A 22,677-nucleotide genomic window follows, 5' to 3' on the forward strand; every position below is an offset into this window, starting at 1 on the left:
TGGGGGCGCCCGGTCCACCGCGCCCGCCCATCGGGGACCCGCCGGGCCCTGCAGACGCCGGAGCTGCGCGGCGGCGCCGGTGCTCGGTTTGTAGGCAGTGTAATTAGCTGATTGTGCTGCAGCGCTTGCAATCACTAACTCCACTGCCATCAAAACAAGGCACAGCATCGCCTCCGCCCTGCGGAGCCCGCGAGGAGCCGCTGCCCGGGAGCCGCGGGCGTCGTCAGAGAGAGCGCGAACCCCGACCCCGCCGCCTGCCGGCCGGGGGTCGCCAGGCCGGAGCGCTGTCCTGCGGCCGTGCGCCGAGAGCCCTGCTGTGACCGCTGTTCCCGCCGTGCGCTCCGGCTCCCTGCGCTGCTTTCTTGCTCGTTGGTGGGGGGTCGCCCAGACGGCAGCTTAGCCCGCGGTTTGCCCATCGCTCCCGAGGGAGACGCCAGCCTGCGGCTGCAGTTTTGGGGTTTTTGTTTTTTGCTTTCATGTGCTTGTTTAGTCTAGTTACTAGGCAGTGTAGTTAGCTGATTGCTAATAGTACCAATCACTAACCACACGGCCAGGTAAAAAGACTGCGATGCATCCAAATGGGCCGCTCCTATGATGTCACTGTCGGGGAGAGGGCTATGGGAATATGCTGATACTATCCCGTTCCTGTGTATCACTTCCTCAGCCAAGAGGGGAAAAAAAATATTTAGCTGCTTAAACATACTATACGTGTATGTGTATTTCTTTTTCAATATTCCTTCAGGGTCTTAAGTGAAATAATTTTTAGACATATTAGGAGAATATACATTTTTCCTTAGCTGACGGATCTGTAATGAAGACTTTTTTTTTCTTGTTTTTTTTCCGGTACCAGGAATCGAACTCACGACCTTGTGCTTGCCAGGCAGGCCCTGTGCCGCTGAGCTAAATCCTCAGCCCCTAATGAAGACTTCTGATTGTCAATTCTTTGAATTATCTTTCTGTGAGACTATATTGTTAGTGATATTTTGAAAAAAATAAAGTGCAGTGTAGATATAAATTGTGGCTGTTGCCATGTGTCCAGTTCCTTTCACTTGGCTTCATGATGGCCATCTTAGTTTCTGCAGCAGTAATCACATTTTTTTTTTTTTTTAAATCTCTGAAATGGTTCAATTAGTCCTAGATTTTTAAAAAAATCTCCTGGGAAAGCTACTCACACACACTTTTTAAAGATGTTATAAGACACACTAACAAAATTTTTCATGAAGGAATTCCATGTTCTCACTACATATACCCTTTTAAGTAATCATTTAAAACTTTTGCGCTATAGGCAACTTTTGGCAGAAATGATTAATAAATGCAGTTACAATTTAAATGCAGCTTGCTCTAAGATTTATCATAAAAGAGCAGAGGGAAAAGAGATCAAACTACATACACGAGTACCTATAGGACCAGTTCCAGCCTCTAGCTCTGATGGGCTTCCTTGAGTCTCCGATTACAGGACTCAGAATGTCCACAAGAGTGAGTGCTAAGCCACAGTCCTGTCTGGAAGAGGAGATTGGGGCCATGGAGACAAGGACTTTAAAGTTTGTTCAAATATCTTTTGGGGGGCGTGGGAGCAAGTGGAAGGCGGAAGTTGTGTTAGAGGCTAAAGTGCTCCCCCACTGACTCTGACAGCACGCGCCAAAAGTTGTTTGGATCCGCGCATCTGACTCCCAAGACTGAGCAAGCACTACACCTGCTATCACCACGGAAGTAGGCTTCAGCGTGCTGGAACCCCAACATCTACAGAACAGACTGTGGGCCTCCAGCGGTGACTGTTAGCGGCTTCTTGGACAGGGAGTGCTGGAAGGAGGGGGGAAGGAGCTTGGAGAAGCGTCCTGAGTTGCCATGGAAACGGGGCCCGGCTCAGATGTCAGCTCCGACCACGAAATTTGCTCTCCAGGATTACTGGTGTTTGCTGGCTGCTCCGAACAGGATAGCAGCCTGGCTAAGCAGTTCTGGCTCCGGGCGTCGATGTCTCCCACTAACGAATCTCAGCTGATGCTGACAAGAGGGAGCAGTCAGCGTTTGCCTGTTGCGGGCTCTAAGAGTAATGTCGCCGGTGAGTACAAAACAGCTACTTCCTGGTGGTTAATTTCTACTGCATCATAATCAACCTGCAAGTACTAGATCTTCTTCCGGAAGACACTGCCCAACCTAAGTCTAAAATAAGACTCAAGGGGCTGGGGATTTAGCTCAGCGGCAAAGCGCCTGCCTGGCAAGTGCAAGGTCGTGAGTTCGGTTCCCGGTACCGGAGAAAAGCCAAAAACAAACAAAATTAAAAAAAAAAGACTCAAATGTCTGACAGGTATACACTAACAGTAATAGCTATATGCAGATACATACACTGTATAAATAGTTCCTGAAAAATTCCAGCAATCCTTCACCCCACCCCACCCCTGAAAAACAGATTGGAGGTATTACTGTCAACGTCTAAAGCTACTTCTTAAGTGTCCCTTAAATTATGACATTTATCTGGGAAACTGTGGAATAATCAATTTAAGGAAAATGGTATGTGTTGGACATTAAGGACAACAGTTTACAGAATTGAGTTAAAACTTGAAAACCCTAGAGAAAGTCAAACGCAAATTAATTTTAGGAACCAAGTTCATTGGCTGCTAAGCCCTTAATGAGATGGGAAAACTAGGATGTGAAAACTATTATATTTATAGATATAGAAAGTTCAAATAGCATTAATATTCTGTCTTTTCTTTACTTCCCCTTTGTACTTTTAAGAGAAAAGTCACATCCAGCCTTCTCCCTCTGAGAATAACAGTAAGTACCAAGTTTAATGCCTTTCAACATCTGGATTCTTAGGTTTTTCAGGAAATAGGAATAAATACAAAGGTACAACTTTGCATTTTGGTATAATATTCTGAATCACATACGTAAGACCTTACCTCGGGGACCACACAAGGTTATCCATAGACCAATCCTTAAATTTCTGTAACAGGTTGAATACAAAGGTAGAAATTAGAATCTCTGATTCTTTATTTATGTTCTCTTGAAAGACATTTTCTTGTCTCTGTTGAGGTTTATTCATCATCTAAAGAGATTAGAGGGTCTGTGCAGCTACTGCTAATTAATAAGACAGTTTTCAATTATTTATGAATCTGGTTATAAGATTTCATGACACAATATGTATTTGTGTTTACCTCCCTGCACTTTTAACCCTTACCCAATTTTATATCAATGCTGTTACAAATTATGATAAAATTATTTTAGATTGACTTTATTCCTCTAGAGAATACTGATATCATTGCTGAAACCCTAAGGATTCAGGAAGCTGAGGAGAAAGAAAAGTACCTCCAAAAGGTGGGCCAACATTTCCTGACATCTGATTTTCATTAAATTTCTAAATAATCCTCATTAATTAAAAATTATTAATGTATTTATAGGTGCTAAGGATACTCTTTAACTTACATATATAAAATGTGCTACTTTGGGTTCATTAACTTAGAAAAGCTTTTATGATAATTTGAATGGAAAATTTTAAAATTCTATTGAAGCGTGGCGAACCTCAGTCTCTGCAAAATTCCAGGAATGTATAGGAACAATAGAATCAGAGAGAAATGGAAAAAGATTCACACTTTTCAGTAATGCCTCAACTATACTATTGTAAGAACAAAAATATTACAAGAACAGGAAAAATCACATAGAATTGATTGGTTTTAATTGACCAAAATCGAATGAGTGGAATGACTCTGTCCTCTAGGCCTGTTCTGACTAAAGTAGCTACATTAGTGTAGTCACATCAACAGAGCATATGGCTCTTCTTGGCGACAGTCCTTGTCCACTTTCTATGATATAGGCACAGCTTGTAACTCAGCAAATAATAGTGTGATTTATAGCAACCTTTTGTTTGGTTCCTAGATTATCTTCTATTCCTAAATTGGTCCTGTACTACCCAAGCAAAGAGAGATTTGTTTTGGCCTAATGTCTTTAATCACTGGACACATTGGCAAACTGTGAATGATGAATCGGGAATTCTGCATAAGTTACAGAACAAGGCGTTTAAGTTTGCTGATCATAATGATTCACTCTGTGGACTACTGGTAATCCCTTCAAATGAACGGAGTGATTAAAAATAACATTTTCTTCTCTTTTTAGGATATTATGTACTGAAAATTTATACACGGACATTTTTCTTTTTCTTTTCTACTGGTGCTAGTACTGGTACTTTTTCCTTTTCTGGTACTGGAGAATGAACCCAGAGGTCCTCTAGCACTGCTCTATGGCACAGGTGTGCTATCGCCACCCCTTTTTATTTTTTCTTTTAAGACAGGATCTTAGTAAGATGCCCAGGCTGGCCTTGAATTTATGATCCTCTTGCCTCAGCCTCTTGAGTAGCTGGGATTGCAGGTGTGTACCACCAAACCCAGCTATGTTAAGACTATGTAAGTGTTTTTGAAAGCCTAATTTTCAACGAATTAAAAAATCATTAAAAATCAGCTTCCTTGGTGCTTTAAGAATTTAACTTTTATTATATTTCATTATAGGATAGGATTAGAAATAAAAGGTCAAAGTCTCACTATTAATTATTTTATCAGCTTTTGTCCAGCAATAAGACAATGGTATAAGTTACAAGTGGATATAATACAGACTGTGATATTAATATTTTTAAAACCCTCATCTTGGGTCCTTCTATTAACTTATTAACCATTCAATTAATCCCACAGATATTATTGAGAGCCTGCTGTGTGCAAGTACTAAAATCTGCAATTTAAAGATAAGACGTGGCCCCAGTATCAAGGAGCATATAGTATGGTGGAGTCAGTTAATTAAAGTTAACAATGAAGATATACTATTATGTTGCATATATGCATGCATTACCTTAACAGCACACTAAACAACATCAAAGTCAAGCTTAAGGAATCAAGAAACTTTCCCAAAGGCACTGAGTTTTGAAGGATGTAGAGCTTGTCAGACAGAGAACATGTAAAGCAATTCTCCAGGAGATGGTATTTAACTTCCTAACATCCACATATGGTTGTCCTGCTCTTCTATCTTCATTTTTACCTCACGGCCCCTACTTTCTACAGGATCAAGAGGAGTTGCTTAGCATGTTTGAGTTCCTTTTCACCCTGACCATAACCAGACTATTCTATCCTCTCTTCCTGTATGCCTTCTACACACACACACACACACACACACACACACACACAGTATACTTGGTTCTCAACCACTTAGGCCAAAACACACTGTTTACTCTTTCCCATATGTGCCACTGAAGTGGTAAATACATAAACTATATTTTTGCTATGTCTAAATATGAACAATATTTGACAAGTTGTACATTAAGCTAAGGGGTCCTGCAGTACAATGTAGAAGATGATTCTAATTGCAAAGATAGAAGGTAAGAGGCCTAACAAACAAAAAGCCAGCAGGAAAGAGACAATATTAACTAAATTATGACTTCTAAATATATAGGGAAAAATTGTACCATGTAGTACAAACACGACTATGTTAGCTTTCCTTTCTATAACAAAATGCCAACAACAATAAACTTAAAAAGAGGAAAGGTTTAGTTTAGCTCACAGTCTTATAGGTTTCTATCCAAGCTGAACAATGTGTTAAACCTCTGTGGTGCTCAGTTTCTTCAAATATTAGTGGAAAAAATTATTTTTAAAATACACCTCATAGAGTTGATATACAGTATATAAACACCTGGCAAATAAATCATCAACAAATGCCCTCTATCAGGACAGAGTTATGTCTTATTTGCTTAGCTCAATGGCTTTCTGGTTATTGAAACTCAAAAACCATTTACTGATTGAATAAATGAATGCATAATTGAACTAATTAATGGGAGAATGAATGTTTCATACAGCAATATTTCAATTTGGGTCTGTTTTCTTGTTTGTTTATATATTTGTATAGTTCTGAGGACTGAACCCAGGGCCTCATATATGTGGAGTACTACTCTATCACTGACTTACAATCTCAGTCCTGTGATATTTCAATCTTGGTTAGCCTTTTCCACATAGGTTCATCTGGCAAAATTTTTCTAAATTAGTAATTTTTGCAAGAATAATCCCAGAATCTAATCTGTTCAAGCATATCTCCTTTTTTTTTTTTTTTTTTTTTTTTGGTCTTTTTGAGACAGGGTCTCACCAGGCAGTTCAGGCTGGCCTTGAGCTCACTTTGTAGCCCAGGCTGGCCTCGAACTAGCAACAATCCTCCTGCCCCAGCCTCCCGAGTGCTGGGATTACAGACGTGCAATCTCCTTTTTTTTTAATGTTACTTGTATCTCATGGATCTGCTTATGATGGGAGGAAATTTGATTCCCTTAGTTATGGAAACAATTTTTTGATGCTACTGTCTTTCTTAGTCTGCAGTGCTCCCTTAGCATTGTTACCACTGTCATCCAATAAAGTTTACCTTGATGTTAGAAAGTAAATGGAGGGTGGGGAGAATAACTTTTTTACCCAATAGAATATTTACAATGATCTATTTAAGAGAAGAGAACTTCCTAAATGTTTCAGACGTATACATTGGTAAGTACATCCTAGATATAATCTTCATCTTAAAATGTGGAAAACCATTTTCCATGAATTTTCCTGGGGTTCTATTAATCCACATTCTCCTTAAAATTAAAGAAAATCTAGAAATTTATTTTCTGCCTCTCTGAGAGGCATCCTTATAGCCCTTTTTCTCTGACAGATATTGACTTTTCAGTTGTTGAAGCTCTTTTAAACTTTAATGTTATATCAGAGAATATCTTCTAGGTATACATTATACATGCTTTTGGTTAGCGGGTAAAATGCTATTAATCACAACTGCTATTTCTGTGATGGATACCTGTGGCAGGAAATCAAAAGCAATTGAGTCTGTCAAGATAAAATGGCTTACTGTGTCCATAAAGGAAACCTTATAGCACTATACTGGGCCGTTATTCTTCCTTTGAGAGTTCTAAAGGAGTCTGAAAACATTATAATAAATGAATAGTCAGCTAATTCTTTGAAATCATAAAACCAATTTGCTTTTTAGTTTTGCCACCTTTAAGAAAGCTTTTTAGATGATTATCTCCTTATGAAAAGAATTATAAATAATTCATTTGCTGAGAGAAGAAAGAGGTCAGAGCAATCATTCATATACATACAAATCACTCATATATATACGACATATTTGGAAACATGGTCCATCCGAAATTAAAGTTTTAACATTAGTGAATAGAAACTAAAACTTCTTCCAGGGAAAGTGTAAAATCTACAGAACGGCATCTCCAATAGACTCCCTATTGGGAAGGAAGTTTTAGTCTGTCCTTGCACATCCTATATAGTCTATACTGACCATGGTAGAAGCTCCTTCAAGTTTGGTATCTGGAACCTGCTGGAACAACAAACATGTCATTTCACAGTGACATTCTTAGAAGAAGAATATTAGAATCTTCATGAAAGTATTTTTAGGCCCTAAGGGGTAAAAGTAGAAAACTTTTAAACATTATTATCTATTAGCCTACACTTTCAGAGTATTGAAAGAGGTTCTTAAAATCATTATGTCAGCTTCCAGGAACCAAAGGCATAGAGAATTAAAATTCCTGTATCGTTGCCAGGATATCTGAAAAAAGAAAATCCTCTTTTGTGTCAAAATGTGCGCAACTGACTGCAAAAGTGGGCATATGAAATGAATAGACACTTCTCAGATGAGGAAATACAAATGGCAGATAAATATATTTTAAAATGTTCAACATTACTGATCGTTCGAGAAATGTAACTTAAAACAACACTGAGATTCCATCTCACTCCAGAAAGAATGGCTACTATTAAGAAACCAACCAATAACAAATGCTGGTGGGGCTGTGGGGAGAAAGGAACCCTTCTCCACTGTTGGTGAATGCATAGACTGGTGCAACCACTGTGGAAATCAGCGTGGAGATTCCTCAAAAAATTAAAACTAGAGGTTCCGCACAAGGTCGTGAGTTCGGTTCCCGGTACCAGAGAAAAACCAAAAAAAAAAAAAAAAAAAACTAGAGGTTCCATTTGACCCAACTATTCCCTTTCTTGCTATCTTCCTGAAAAAATTAAAAACATCATACCACAGTGATATATGCACACCCATGTTTATAGCAGCACAGTTTGTAGTAGCTAAATTTTAGAAACAGCCCAAATGCCCATCAACCAATGAGTGGGTAAAGAATATGTGAATTTTTTTATACAACAGAGTACTACTCATTCATAAAGAAGGATGAACATTTCTAAGTAAATGGATACACCGTAAGACCATACTCAAGTGAAGTAAATCAGACACACATGTAAATACCACACCATTTCTCTGGTGTGAGAAACTGAAAGTGTAAATAAAGACCAAAATGTATAACAGATACTGTGAAATAGGAAGGAAATGTTCAAATGTGAAGGAGAAATGAGGGGGGAGGGGAAAAAAAGGAAGGGAAAAGAAAAAAAATGAGAAAGGAAGGAAAAAATGGAGACAAAGCCTTTGTAAATAAAGAGGGGAAGAGGGGTTGAAGGGAGGGGAGGGGAATGTGAAAAAAAAAGAATCAAGCTATATCACGTACAGGTACAAATTCCCTATGATAAATGTGATCATTATGTACACCTAAAGTATACCAATAAACTTAATTAATTTTTTAAACAGTTTTAAGGATTGTTTCCAAGACAAGTCTAAATTTTCCCAGTAAGAGTGTTACTTGGCTTTTAGTTTTGCTATCCTGCCTTAACATAATATTTACATAACTCCTGTTCCCCCCTGTAAAAAGATCTCCAATAGGAAATACATTCCCCTGTGGATTTCTCCTGCAGTAACAAAGGATATTTGCCACTTAAATAATTATTGTTCCCATTTTACCAAAACATTCAACTGGAAGAATCCTAAAAACATAATCCATAACATATTGCATTTATATGTTAAGCAAATATTTTGACAGCAAGTAAAAGAAGACTATATAAATATGTTTACTCTCTTTTTGCATTATCTGTAATACCATATTGTTTTCAAAATTTATTCAATCTGGGGAACACTTTTAAGTAACAGATAAAGATCTCCCATAAGTCTTTTTGGGAAACATCTATGGTCCGTGAAAGCATATTTGTGGGAAAAATGACATTTGGAATCAATAGCTGGATTAATTTGCCCTATGCAGACCGACCTCAGCGTGATGTAGGGCCATTTCCCAAAAGCATCACTTCCTCCTTTTTATTTTTCAAAGATCTATGTACTTTACCATCCATACTTCACTTTAAGAATAGAATGAAAACATTTTTAAATCCTAATGTGCTATCGGACAATAATCCACATTTATTCTCTGCTTATATCAAACACAATTAAATGAAACTATTGCACACAATATAAAGTAAAAAAAAATGGGATCATGTATTTTTTTACATCATGCAGAGCTAGTTCCAGTACAAGAAGACTTGTTCTTCAAATTAGTAACAGCTAGATGCAGTGGCACGTTCCTATAATCGTAGCACTTTGGGAGGCTGAGGCAAGAGGATCATGAGTTCAAGCACAGATTGGGTAACTTAGAGACCTAGAAAGACTTCCCAAAAAAGTGCCCCTAGAAGCTGAGGTGATACAATCACTTACCTATTTGGCTCTTGAGGTTTACAGTTCCCATAGGTCCTGATTACTCACAGATTCCATATTTACAAGTTTACCTACTAGACACAATTTATTTGTAAAGCTAAAATCAACGCTCATGGTGCTGGGCCTGCTATGTAGCTCAGCAGCACAGTGCCTGCTGGCAAGCCTGAGGCCCTGAGTTCTATTTCCAGTACCAAAAAGAAAATAGTAAAAAAAAAAAAAGACCCAAAAAAAGATACTCAGGATGATGATGTTTTTATGTTCATTTATGGACATGTTCAAAGTCATAGATTAATATGAGTTTCCTAACACACTGTCCCAAGCTGAGGTCAAACAATATCATGCTCTGCCTTCGTGTTCCAACTCATACTGTAAACAAATATCATTTTTTCTGCATAGTTAGTGCAATGTCGTGTGTGTGTGTGGGTGTGGGTGTGGGTGAGAGAGAGAGAGAGAGAGAGAGAGAGAGTTTGCTGGTTAAAATGATCTCCGAGTGCTAAAGTGCTGCCGCATTTTCCTAAACACAAGAAGGTTGTGATGTGCCTTATGGGGAAACTGCATGCATTAGATAAGCTTTGTTCAGACCTGACTTATAGTGCTGTTGGCCATGAGTGCAATGCTATTAAATCAATACTATATTTCAAGACAGAAACACATGTAGGCAAGGTTCTGTGTTGTTCTGATGATGAAAGGCTATGACCAGAAGGCCAACAGAAACCTAGAAACAATGGTTTAGGAGTCACTAATTCAATCTTTTGACCTTCTAGAACATAACTTCTACATGGTGATGTAGTAAATATATTTCTCCTGTAGGTTCTACGTTCCTTAAGAACGACCACGTCCTTTTTTTTTTTTTTTTTTACTTATAATCACAAGACCTAGCAAACAGCAGGTGATCTCCTAACCTACCAAATAATGAGAGTCCATTGTACTCTAATTTTAGTTTAATTTATAGAAACTTTTTTGTATGTGGTGTGAGAGATGGAGCTCAGGGCCTTATGCATGCTAGGCAAGCACTCTACCGCTGAGCTACATCCCCAGCCCTATAAAAACTTTTAGCATCTGCCTCCTAACATACTTCCCCAGCCTCATCCACTACCATTCCCCAGCAAGTAAAATTAATACCAGGCCCTTCTAAGTCCTCTATCATCCCAAGAAGCCACTATGGTTTTCATAGCTGTGAACTTGTACCTACAGTTTCTTCCACCTAGAAATGCCTTTTTCCTTCTTCTTTCTATTTAACCAGCACCTCCTTGTACTGGTACTTCTACTTCAAAGCAGTTCAGCAGTTCCATTTAAGCCTTCCCATCTTCACACATTGCCGAACCTGGTACAAACCCCCCTTTCTTTGTCCCCCCTATGATTCTGTGAATATTCCTCTTTCCCCAGTCCTGATATATAACATGGTGATGTAGTAAATATATTTCTCCTGTAGGTTCTAAGTTCCTTAAGAAGGACCAGGTCTTTTTTTTTTTTTTTTTTTTTTTTACTTATAATCACAAGACCTAGCAAACAGCAGGTGATCTCCTAACCTACCAAATAAACACTTATGAATGAAATAAGTGGATAATGTAACTTTTTTGGAGCAAGAGTCTACATGACAGTCCAGTTCCTCGAGCTAGACGTACTGTGAGGTACTCACAAAAGTATAGGCCAGAATAGGACTGATGAAGGGCCAGAGGGCATCGTTGCTAAACAGACATGTAGTCAGTTGTGCAAAAGGATACAGGAGCAACAGACAAGAAAGGTAGTATGCTGTATTCCATAGGTAACTGAAAAGTCACTGTAGATGAACAGAGCACTGTATAGTCTCTGAAGGAAAAGACCCCAGAAAGAGAGAGTAGCAGCTAAGAGCATGGTGCTGGAGTTTAACAGCAGGAAGAAAAATTTTCCCATGGAAAACATAGGGTCAAGAGTGGGAAATAAAGCAGGACTGTTGACCTACAGTAGCTAGAATACTAGACAAGGAATTGAGAGTAAGAATTGGGCAGAGGGAATAAGACACTGTTCTACAGACTGGAACTCTGATACAGAAGAAGGCATGGAAGGGAGAAAGGGAGGAAGGAGGAAAGGAAGAGCCCTAGAATATTCTCCCAAGCTCCAGTCACATTGCTAAACATCCATGTCATTCCTTACTGCCATACCCAGAAAACTTGTTTATGTGGCAGACAAAGGGACTACCTGTGGTTAGTTTTATGTTTTAACCAGGCCAAAAAAATAGTGTTCAAAAATCAATTTACAAACAATGGATCCTATTGTTGACCTAAACCCTATTTAACAACTTTTATGAGAAAGGATACCACTACAATGGCAGTTCAGTAATTAGGAAAAAATACAGGTGTTATTTACTCTAAACTTGAAAATTTTCTTTTGAAGGATAAATTTGTGTAGCATGGAATAGAACCACCAAGGAAAAAGTTACTAACTGTAGTTGCACTGTTGTGCATATTATCTTGGCATCCCTGGGTTTTTATCATAAATATTCCTAGTAGATAAAGTAGATGTTGGTGGGAGTAGAGACATCAGTCTGTATGTGTTGAATTGGACATTGTCTAGGTTTCACTGCAGGACTTCGGGACCTTTCCATGCCAATGTTGGATTGTGGGCTAAGCTGAACTTTCCAGGACATTGCCCAGAAGCAACTGAAAACTCTGTAGGCTTAACAAGAGATGTAAGCATGTTAGAGATAAAGCCTAAGATGCAATGTCAAATTCAAGCAAAAAGGGCCACACAGACCCACAAATAGTAAGGTGAATCATGGAACCGAAAGTTAAGAAAATCTGATTTGGAAGAATTGAGCAAAATTGATTCAGACATTTCTATAGTACTTCTTTCTGCATTGTGCTAGGCATTGTACTAGGCACCGAAGTACAAGGATGAACAATGAAAAATACATTTTAAAGATATAAAATTTGCCCTTATATGAAACTTGCTTTCTAGCCAGAAGAGAACTATTTATGAAAAATAGTACATGATGTTAGGGTAATACTAATAAGGTGGCATTGATTCAGTCAAGGGAACTAGGGAGGATTCTTTAAGCTAAGGCAGTTGGAAGGAAGGGTAGACATTAACTAGGCTAGAAGTTGGAGGGTGCATTAAGAGAGTACCACAAGCAGCAAGAATAGAATGTGCAAAGTCCCTGTGCTAGAAAAGACGTGATGCACCTCAGAAGCTAAGTGGCCAATATGAAAATTCAGTAGGAAAATTAGGCCATTATTAGGACACCATTGAAATGTTTTTATATTGGGGAGATGATAATATCAGATCTGCTTGAAAGAGATCAGAAACTTTCATATGGAAAATGGACTGAACGTGTCCATAAGTGGAGAAATCACATTGGAGAGACCACTGCAATCATCCAAGAGGGAGGTGATGGTAGCTTGGATTAGGATGGTGACCGTAGCATAGGAAAAGGTAGGTAAATTTGAGAGATATTTAGGAAGTGAAATAGCTCGGATTCAGGTTATATATTGGAAATGGAAGGTAAGGCATAGCAAGAAATCAAAGATAAGGCCTAGCTATTTTGGCTTCACAACAGGCTAGATGGTGCCATTCTCCAAAATAAGGAATACGATGAGATGAAGGTCAAGTGTTGAGATTTTTGGGGGAGGGGGGATTAAAAATTCAATTTAGATTTATGAAGTTTGAGGCACCTCTGAGATAAGCATGTGAAGTTATCTAACACACATGTGACTATCTGGGCTAGAAAGAGAAGTTAGGGCTAGAGAGGAAATTCCATAGTCATCTATGTGGGGATCTCTCTACCCTCCTCCTTTTTAAATCCTTAGAGCAGGACCAGAAAGACATATCTGAAAGATGAGGTCAGTCCCATTCAGCCATTCATCATATTGATGTAACCACTAACTTGATGAAAATGTTAGTCTCAGTAGTCTTTTGTTTGCTAAGGACAAGCTTTGATTTTTATCACAGACTGAATTTTCCATAGCATATAATTTAATCATATAATGAGAAGTATCGCTAGTATATGTGTGCTTTATCAAATTTAAAAATACAATCTTTATTTTACTCATATTTTTCTAAACATTAAAATTCAAATTTCACTTGTTCTTTTTTTAAGTACCCTTTAAAGCAATGTTAAACAGTTTTTTTTTTTTTTAAATCACTTAAACAGGTCTGGGGATATAGCTCAGTGGTAGATCACTTGCCTAGAAAGAGCAAGCCTGAAGTTCAATCCCAGTACTGAAGACAGATCACTTCTATATTTGCCTTGCATGCATTTGTGGGAGTGTGTATGTGTATGAATGTTTCAGAAACAAGAGCTATATACGTCTACTAAAATTATGGAACATAAATAGGAAAATATATGCAATAGAACCCCCAAGACACAATTTTCCTCATAACAGATAAATTCATACTTTATTGAAATCTACATTTAAGAAAAAATGATACTGACTCCCAGCTATGTAATGACTAATATTTCTTTCTCATTTAGTAAACTGTTATTTTTTAGATGAAAATTGTATATGTCAGATCTGGGACCTGAGCCAGGGTCCAGCAGTTTCCAAGAGGTATGGAAAAGTGCTTAGATCTGCATCTTTTTCTTGCAAGTCAGCATTCTTCCCCCCTTGTATAAATAATCCTATGTCATCTTCCATCCCATAGACTGCCTACTAAAATCACGTTAGTGCCAGAGAAAGCCTTTCCACTGATTACTCAGTCTGTCTTTTAAAGTGTATAGTAGATCTTTTGAAGTCCAAATGTTCAATTTCTTATTACTATAGTAGATATAAATTTACTAAAAGGCAGTCATCAAATCTATACACCAAGTTTTAGTTAGCAGATACAGAGAATAGTCATACATTTACAGAATAAAACTCATAGTTGAAACATTTTGTTATCAAAATCAATGAGAGGTGGATACTGCCTTTTGAAATCAAGCTCAGATACGAGACTTTTAGTGATAGTTTTTCCTTAAGCTAATCATATTTCTCGACATCCTGGAGACTGCATTCGTAACATACAAGGGAAATGAAACCTTTTGAGCATTAATATTCTATTTAAAATAGGAACTGAAATTCCTTGTTGACTCTGTAGGAAAACTGACTCCTAACAATCGGCATAGAATTTAAAATAAATTCTGAAACTCCAAGAAAATGAAAATCATGATATTCTCAAGTTCTGTTAAGCCACAGAACTTTGGTTCTGCTTCAATTTGGAATGTAATACCTGTTTTATGATTAATTTATAATCAAAAATCTTAGTTCACATTAAATAAAGATCTTAGAAAGTGCCTCAGTCTGTAAGTACCTCTATAACACAACTATTATTTATCATGTAACCACTTTTCGCAAAGTGCTGTGTGATATCATCAAATAAATTAATTTTGATCATCAAAGTGACCCCAAGCTGGATTAACTCCCCCTGCTGACTAGCCCTATAGCACACATTTTCTATTAGAATATAAAATATTCTGTGAGAACAGAGTTTTTATGCTTTAGAAAACTTAGCTGAGGATTTGTATGTCTTGATAAGATAGAGAAATGAGAGATCTGAGAATAGGGTTCTATTCCCATATGCAAGCAACTACAGCCAGCCCTGTTTACCATGGACTTAGGTAGTGGTGCGCTAACTTGATCCCACTTTTTTTTTTTTTTTTTTTGCTTTGATTTTTTTTTCCAGTACCGAAAATCGAACTCATGACCTTGTGCTTGCCAGGCAGGTGCTGTGCCGCTGAGCTAAATCCCCAACCCCCTGATCCTACATCTTGTAGCAATTTAGCTTGATGGTCAATAGCTTGGACTTAACAGGGCTGGAATTGACCCACTCTGCCATTTAATAGTTTGAGGTAGTTATTTAATTTGACTCCACTTCACCTATAAAATGAAATCATAGTAATGTCACACTTCTAAGTTGTTAGTAATGACATAATATCCATAAAACTCTTAGTTCATGTGCTAAGGCCCTAATAAGAGTTATTATGGAGGCGAAAATGCTCTCCATTTAGGATCAAAACTCAATCATTTTTTAAAGTTGCCTCCTCTGGAATAAAAACAAGATTGTGCTACAAATGATAATGCATAAATCTATTGTGGAAAAAATATGTTAAAGTTCTGCCAGTACCAGAAGAAAATGGAAGAATTGTACATACCAGAGGCATAGCAATTATTATTGCATCAAGTCTCACCCACATTTTTTCCCTTTAAATAGGCTAAAAAGAGAGATGAGATTCTCCAACTCTTAAGAAAACAAAGAGAAGAAAGGATCTCGGTAAGACTAATAGTGGGGCATTTGAGTATCCCTATCTGGAAGGAGAATCTGTGGCAAGTTTTCTGAGGTTTCCTAGATCAACTCCTTAAATGTAGCTACTCATAGCCTACACTAGAGCCTTCTACATCTGGAGAGGGTGTTGTAATCAATAAGAGTTTTTTGTTTACATATTATAATGCTGTATGATATTAATAAAGACTTCTTCAATGCCAGCATTTGTTTTATAATGATTCCTCTTTTCCCAGATCATATAAAAATAAATGCTAAATGATGATAGACAAACTGTATAAAAATAATAATAGCACGGTATAAATGTATGGGTTCATTTCTGAATGAACCTTAAATTCATTAATCTGAGAGATTTCTGATCCAATTGTTTCCATATTTAAGAATTTAATCCTTACAAACTCTGCGATGATTTTACCTTAGATTTTTTTCAAGTGAGTAAATTTTGATTGCCACAAAAAGTAAAAGTTTTCCTTTCTGATTTTTTAGAAAGAATTGATTTCCCGTCCTTATAAAGTTAAAGACAAAGTACACAACAAAACGTAAGTTTAGTTCTGTCAAGAATATTCTCCTAGTTTTTTGTTTTGTTTTGTAGTCTAAAGAAGCACTACTTTTTTCTTTGTCCTCTACTGTCAGATCTCCTAAAAATTCATCCCACCATATTAGTGTTTGCAGGGAGGGTTCTTTAGTTTTGTTTTTTACTTTGAATAAGCTACTCCCTTCTCATAGATATTAAAGCCTGTGTACCCACTTGTATAACTGAAATATGCAAGCAAAGGTTGGTGCAAACTGGAGACCAGATACACATTCTCTGTCCCTCCCTTATCATCCAGGTTATTGTACTCACTTGCCCTAAGCCCTCAGACATCCATCCTCCCCTGCCCACTTCGTCCCACCATCTTTATTTAGCATGTCAACAGGTCTTTACAGATGATAATTCTGATCCTACCAGCAACATATCACTAAGCTCATGTAGCAAAAGGATCCAGCCTCTCACTAGTGAATTAATGGCCTTCCCCCTGGAATATTAGTACCGGGCCAGAAACACAGTCTGGAAGAGTTTGAAAGAAATTAGCTATCACCACTTAATTATTAAAACATATCTAATTTTTACAAAACTCTCCATTTTTGTATTATGTTTAAAAACCAACGTGGTTAACTCAACATTAATCTGACATTTCATACTAAATTCAGGAAGGGCAGTTGGAAAATAGTAGAATTTTGATTCTGATTTCACTGTTAATGGAGCTGACTCCCTTGACTATTATCAAAGTAGTCACTTTAAAGAAGAATGAATATGCCTTTGCCAATTTTTAAAACTTAAAAATTAAAAGAAATCATTTAATCACCTAGCTATTTTCTCTACATGCTGTTGAGCAATTTATCTTCTGTTTTTTAGCCAGCTGATTTGCCTTGGTTTCTAAGGGTGGAACGAAACTAGCCCAATCAAATGATTTATTTACCTGACCCAAAGAATCAAGACTGATACTTGAATAGTTTGAAACAGCTATGTTTGGGTGTCTTAGATTTCTGTATGTGTATTTACAAAATATTCCTGCTACTACCCATGTTGGTCCACCTAAGAATAAAACATTATTTTATGGTTTAAGCAGATAGCTCTCTTAGTTTAAATATTTAGTTATTTAATTCATTTTGTAATATATTCATCCTGTCCTCTACCCTGTCACCTGAATTTCATTCTATTTTACAGTAATATCTTTCTTTTTTTTTTTTTTTTCCTGAGGAAGGGTCTCAGTATGCAATTCGGGCTGCCCTTGAGCTCACTTTGTAGCCCAGGCTGGCCTCAAACTCACAACCATCCTCCTGCCTCAGCCTTTCAAGTGCTGAGATTAGAGGTGTGCGCCATCATGCCCGGCTCACAGTAACACCTTTTGCCTCTGAACTTCCTGTAGCTACCTTCTGTACCATACTTTTGGTAATCAATCATGTATTACTCTCAATCATAATATTTTATAATTATTTAATTCTTATTATCTCAAATGATTTAACATTTCACATTTTTCTGTCTTGTTTATAACTACAATGTGTCCTCCTATACCCAGTGAGAAATTGGGCCACTTTCCAAAGTGCCTGGCTCACTGCCTACATGTTGGAATTCAGAAAATAATTGTTTAAAAAATTTTAGTGCAGGAATATCATGTAATTCCACATTAGGTAATTTAAAAATTTGTGTTTCATATCATACATTAATGTATAAACATTTTAAATTTGTAAATATTTCAGACACAATTGTAAAAGACTTTAACTTTGCCCTCTTCTTTCTCCGTCTTCTCCTCTCAGCCCCAAACTCCCCAACACACACAGATGCAGTTTTCCATCTCCCTTCTTCAGCAGATCTTCTTAGGATTATCTGTGTCTCCTTGTATCAGAAAGAACTGGAAAGAATATTCATGTAGCATTTGAACATCAATATATTTATTATCTACTAAGAAATGTTTTCAGAGTAGACAGAACAATGAGTAATCCAAAGAATCAATTACCAATGATGAAATAAATCCCAGAAGTTGCATTCTTGGACAAGCAAAATATTCAGGGTACGAGGTGTTCTCCCATGCTCTTGAAATCACATTTTGCAGCAGCATGACCATTCCTCTCACGTATGATTTTGTATTTGGTTATAAAACCTAATGCTTATGCAAAACAGTGAATTCTTGTTGTGGAATTTCTTTTAGTTTTTTTTTAATGCCACATTGTGTTCCCAATTACGGTCTATAGGAACTGATTCATATTATTACCAACAGGCCAGTGGTACCAGAGACAGATAGTAAGGACCAGGAAGAAGTCAAAGCCTTGGACTGATCTGACTGACTCACAGTAGAAGATGGCTTAATACACCTTTGGCTTACATCAGGATCAAAATTAGAGAAAAGAAGTTAAAGATTTGCAGGTTTTTAGGAATCTTACCAGTTTTTGAACACATGGTTTAAAATAGATTAAGAAATAAAGGTTACCTATGCAGACTTTTATGGGCTTAATTAATTTTTGAAGATGTGTCTGTTTTCTTTGCTGTGTCCTCCTGCTATGCTTGGCATCACACCATAATCATTTCCCTCAACTTTTACATTCTCAAACTTCCACTGTTTTATCTGAAGGGTATTTCCAGAATTTTTATATTCTATTAATATTATGAATATCACATAAACAGAATCAGAGGTTTTATATGCTGCCAACTTGTACATTATCAGTAAAAATAATAAGAAAATAGGGATGAAAGAGAAGTCTTAAAAACATAGTCTTCTTGGTTAAAGAAAAAAGTCTTCTCCCAAAATTTAGTTTATCCCATTTTTAGAACATGTCTGTGATCAGAAATAAATGGCCTACTATGCCTACATTTTACACACAGGTATGTAATTCCATTGCCCAAATGCCTCACTTTCAAGGGTTAGTCCCACTGGTACATACTGGGAAAAAGAAGGTTAAGTATTCGTCCCATCCACTCTGTCCAGCGGCACACCCACTAACAGTGACACACCTACTACTTACATGTTGCTCTTCCGTGTTTGAAGTTCTACTTGAGAACCTCCATTCACTTTACTGTCCTCCTTCACTGAGACTCCTGGGCATAACCTCACCTCCATAAGACGCAGCTGTAATCCACATTGCCAACAGAGGAGGGTGTGACCTGTTGGTCAGACCCTGATCACAAGGCCTTGCCAGCTGCAAAGGAAGCTGGAAAAAAATCTCTAGATGGGGTGAAAATGGATCTGCCTACTCAAAATGTAAGGACACTATCAGCAAAAGAAATAGAGAATGGGTCAGCTATAGGATTCTAGCACATTATTATTTGCAGAAAAGTATTTGGAACAAAAGGAAGACAATCAGACCTAGAAAAGTAACATTTTAAAAGTTATAAACTGGCAAGCCCAGCCTAACACTATCAGGAATAAAAGGTATCCTGTCAAGTTGATATATTTATCAAACAGATCTTTATTGTAAAGATGAACAGGTTAGCAAAGCCTAAATTTTCTCCAGTTCCTCATAAACAATTCCTTTTGTTGTGATTCCATGCCTGCTGAGAAATTTTTTCCTGTCCAAAGAAGAGTATGTTTCCAACAGGCCAACACAAATATCAGTTTATCTGGTGATTATATCTCGCAGTGTGCATATATATATTACACCTTGAGCATCCCTAATCCAAAAATATGAAATAAAAAATGTTCCAAAATCCAAAACTTTCTGAGCACAAACATGAGGATCACAAGCAGAAATTTTTACGTATGACCTCACGTGAGGAATGCAGTCAAATATTGTATATTGTATACAATTACCCTCAGGCAGGCTCTGTGTGAAAGGTATATATGAAACATAAATAAATTTTGCATTTGGACTTGGGTCCTATCCCTAAAATATCTCCTTATGTATATGCAAGTATTCTAAAATCTAAGAGAAAATACTTCTGGTCCCTAGCTTTTTTATAAGGACACCCAACCTATAGTCTATTAGTTAAGGTTGAGCTTGTCAAACTAAGCATCAGACCCTGACCCAAGGTAATTTTTACCCCCAACTCAAAAAATACCTCTTTGTGAGCTTTCTTGGCAACAAGCCCTCTGCTAGTAACACCTCCACACATTTCCAGGTGTAATCATTCACTATTGTCACAATACTACATGACAAAGGGGTCTAAAACATCACTTATGATTGCTCATACATCTGTGTGTCAGGTGGGCTCTGCTTCAGGCTACAATACCTGGTGCAGCTCTGTCATACTGTCAATCTGTCAATTTAGGCAGCTACCTTCCACGAGCCGTCCTCCTTGGGATATTCACAAACTAGTGAAATATCTGAGGCATGCTTCTCTCAGAGATGGAAGATAAATACGAAAACACATGAGGCCTTTTCTGTGTGGCTCATTTTGTTGGCCAAAGAAGTCAAGCATATGGTCAAACACAAAGGATAGGAAAATACACTCTGGACCTCTTTAGTAAGTGGAGCGGCAAAATCATGGTAAAGAGTGTGTGTACAGGGGGCTGGGGCTTTAGCTCTGAGGCAAAAGCGCCTGCCTGGCAAGCGCAAGGTCGTGAGTTCGGTTCCTGGTACCAGAGAAAAACCAAAAAAAAAAAAAAAAAAAAAAGGAGTGTGTGTACAGGGAGGTGTGAGGTGTGAAGAATTTGGATCATTACTGAGGTCTACCAAGATTGGTTGATTGCATACCCTAAAAAAGTCAATCTGGACTAAAGTCAGGGTATCAATTTAAATTCTATCTAATTATTTGGACCAAAGCAATAGTGTAAATTGTACTAGATGTTGTAATGTTGGAAATTAATCCTTTTAGATGACATTAGATGCCAGCCAGCTGCACATTTACATTCATATTTGCCTTACCCAACCCTCACAAAACTCTTAAGAAAACTATTAATATTACTGCAAGTCAAATGAGACTTAAAGAGGCAAAAACTTGCCAAAGACCACACAGATATTAAATAAGAAAAACAGAATTTGAAGCAGAACATCAGATGCCACTTCAATGTTTCTTTCCAGCATAACTATTCTCTCTTCGATTGTTTCCATAACTAAGACTCTCTACAGAGAATTGTGTGGGATGTGAGATATTGTGATCAGGACTCAGAGAAGAGCTATAAATGAACTTACCATAAAGGTCAGTCCTCATCCTACTAATGTTCCTGTTTTCTGCAGTTGCAGCTTCCCCTGTTGAGCGTCAGACCAGGCCTGTCTGCAGGGCCCTGAGCTTCAGTGGCTCCAAGTCTTAGGTGTTGTCTTTGCTGTTATGAAAAGCAGCATGAATACCTAAGCAACAGCAAACTAAGACCAAAATGCAGAAGTTCCTGGCCCAGCTAAAAAAGCTTCCCCTATGCTTCCCCACAGCACTGTGTGGATGAAAAAATGAGGAACCTAGGTTCACCTTCTGCTATTTTGTGCCTTAGGCTTTGAATAGGTTTGTCCATGGCCATACCACCCTGAACGTGTCCGATCTCGTCTGAATAATAGGCTTGCTGTGTTATTTGAATATATTTGAAAATATGTTGTTTACACTATAAGAACCCAATGTAAAACTCAATGATTGTGGGAGGTTAGAAGAGGGAGCATACATTGCGGGCGAGATTGGTTAGAAGTGTCTTTCCAGAGGGAGTTCAATCATTCTTTCCCAGAGGGGTCACCTTCCTCTGTCCCCAGTCAGAGCATGAATTCCACAGCCCCCACCCCCGCCTCCCATCATGTGCCCTTCAAAAAGCAGAATTGGGGGCTGGGGATTTAGCTCAGCGGCAAAAAGCGCCTGCCTGACAAGCGCAAGGTCGTGAGTTCGGTTCCCGGTACCGGAGAAAAACCAAAACCAAAAAAAAAAAAAAAAAAAAACAAAAAGCAGAATTGTTTTCTTGCTGAGATGTGAATACATTCCTTGACCTCTGTCATTAGAGGTCACTCTCCTTTCACCCACAACTCCGACTCAGTCCCCTTTCGGGGACATTATCCATGCCATGTCCTCTAACTTTCATGGCAAATAGACACACAACCCGCATGAGCTCTTGCTCTCCATGCAGACATTTCCTTTCCCGGGGGAGCCCTGAGCGCTGGGGCCGCGGCCTACTGAACCGTAGGTAGGCACATGACTTCCCTGTCCCTGTGGCCCACAGGCTCAGACCCTGGAGAACAGGGGCAAGGCACTGGTTTTCACCACACTGAGCGCCTCTTGCTCGATCAGAGAGGCCGTCCTGGGATTTTCCTCCTCCGCCTCGCGCCCTATGCAAACGCGGGATCTCCCCAGAAAGCTCAGAGGAGCGGGGAGCGCTCCGGCCGCGGTGTCTGGCGCCGAAGGCGCGGGAGGAGACCGTCGGGGGCGGGCCTGCCCGCGGCGCTGCCCTCCCCGCCGTGACGTCCCCAGGGGCGGAGGGGCGACCGGCGGACTCCGCGCCTTCCCCACCC

At 38.4% G+C, this 22,677-nt stretch overlaps 1 protein-coding gene across 3 annotated transcripts in view; it reads left to right on the plus strand.

The window, feature by feature from the left end:
• Positions 1-18,762, plus strand: part of LOC102017209 (chromosome unknown open reading frame, human C11orf88) — a 21,162-nt gene extending 2,400 nt beyond the window's left edge. For 2 of the 3 annotated variants that reach the window (XM_005378073.2, XM_005378074.2), the window contains exons 2-7: positions 1,633-2,059; positions 2,734-2,772; positions 3,242-3,312; positions 15,712-15,771; positions 16,267-16,319; positions 18,540-18,762. In XM_005378073.2, the coding sequence (XP_005378130.1) occupies positions 1,846-2,059; positions 2,734-2,772; positions 3,242-3,312; positions 15,712-15,771; positions 16,267-16,319; positions 18,540-18,597 (495 nt within the window). In that variant the 5' untranslated portion in view covers positions 1,633-1,845 and the 3' untranslated portion in view covers positions 18,598-18,762. Of the gene's footprint in view, positions 1-1,632; positions 2,060-2,733; positions 2,773-3,222; positions 3,313-15,711; positions 15,772-16,266; positions 16,320-18,539 lie in introns of those variants that run through there. The other variant, XM_005378075.1, reaches the window with a different exon arrangement.
• The last annotated feature ends 3,915 nt before the right edge of the window (positions 18,763-22,677 follow it).

The sequence above is a fragment of the Chinchilla lanigera genome, unplaced genomic scaffold (genome assembly GCF_000276665.1).
Source record: "Chinchilla lanigera isolate Chin_1 unplaced genomic scaffold, ChiLan1.0 scaffold00011, whole genome shotgun sequence".
NCBI lineage: Eukaryota > Metazoa > Chordata > Mammalia > Rodentia > Chinchillidae > Chinchilla > Chinchilla lanigera.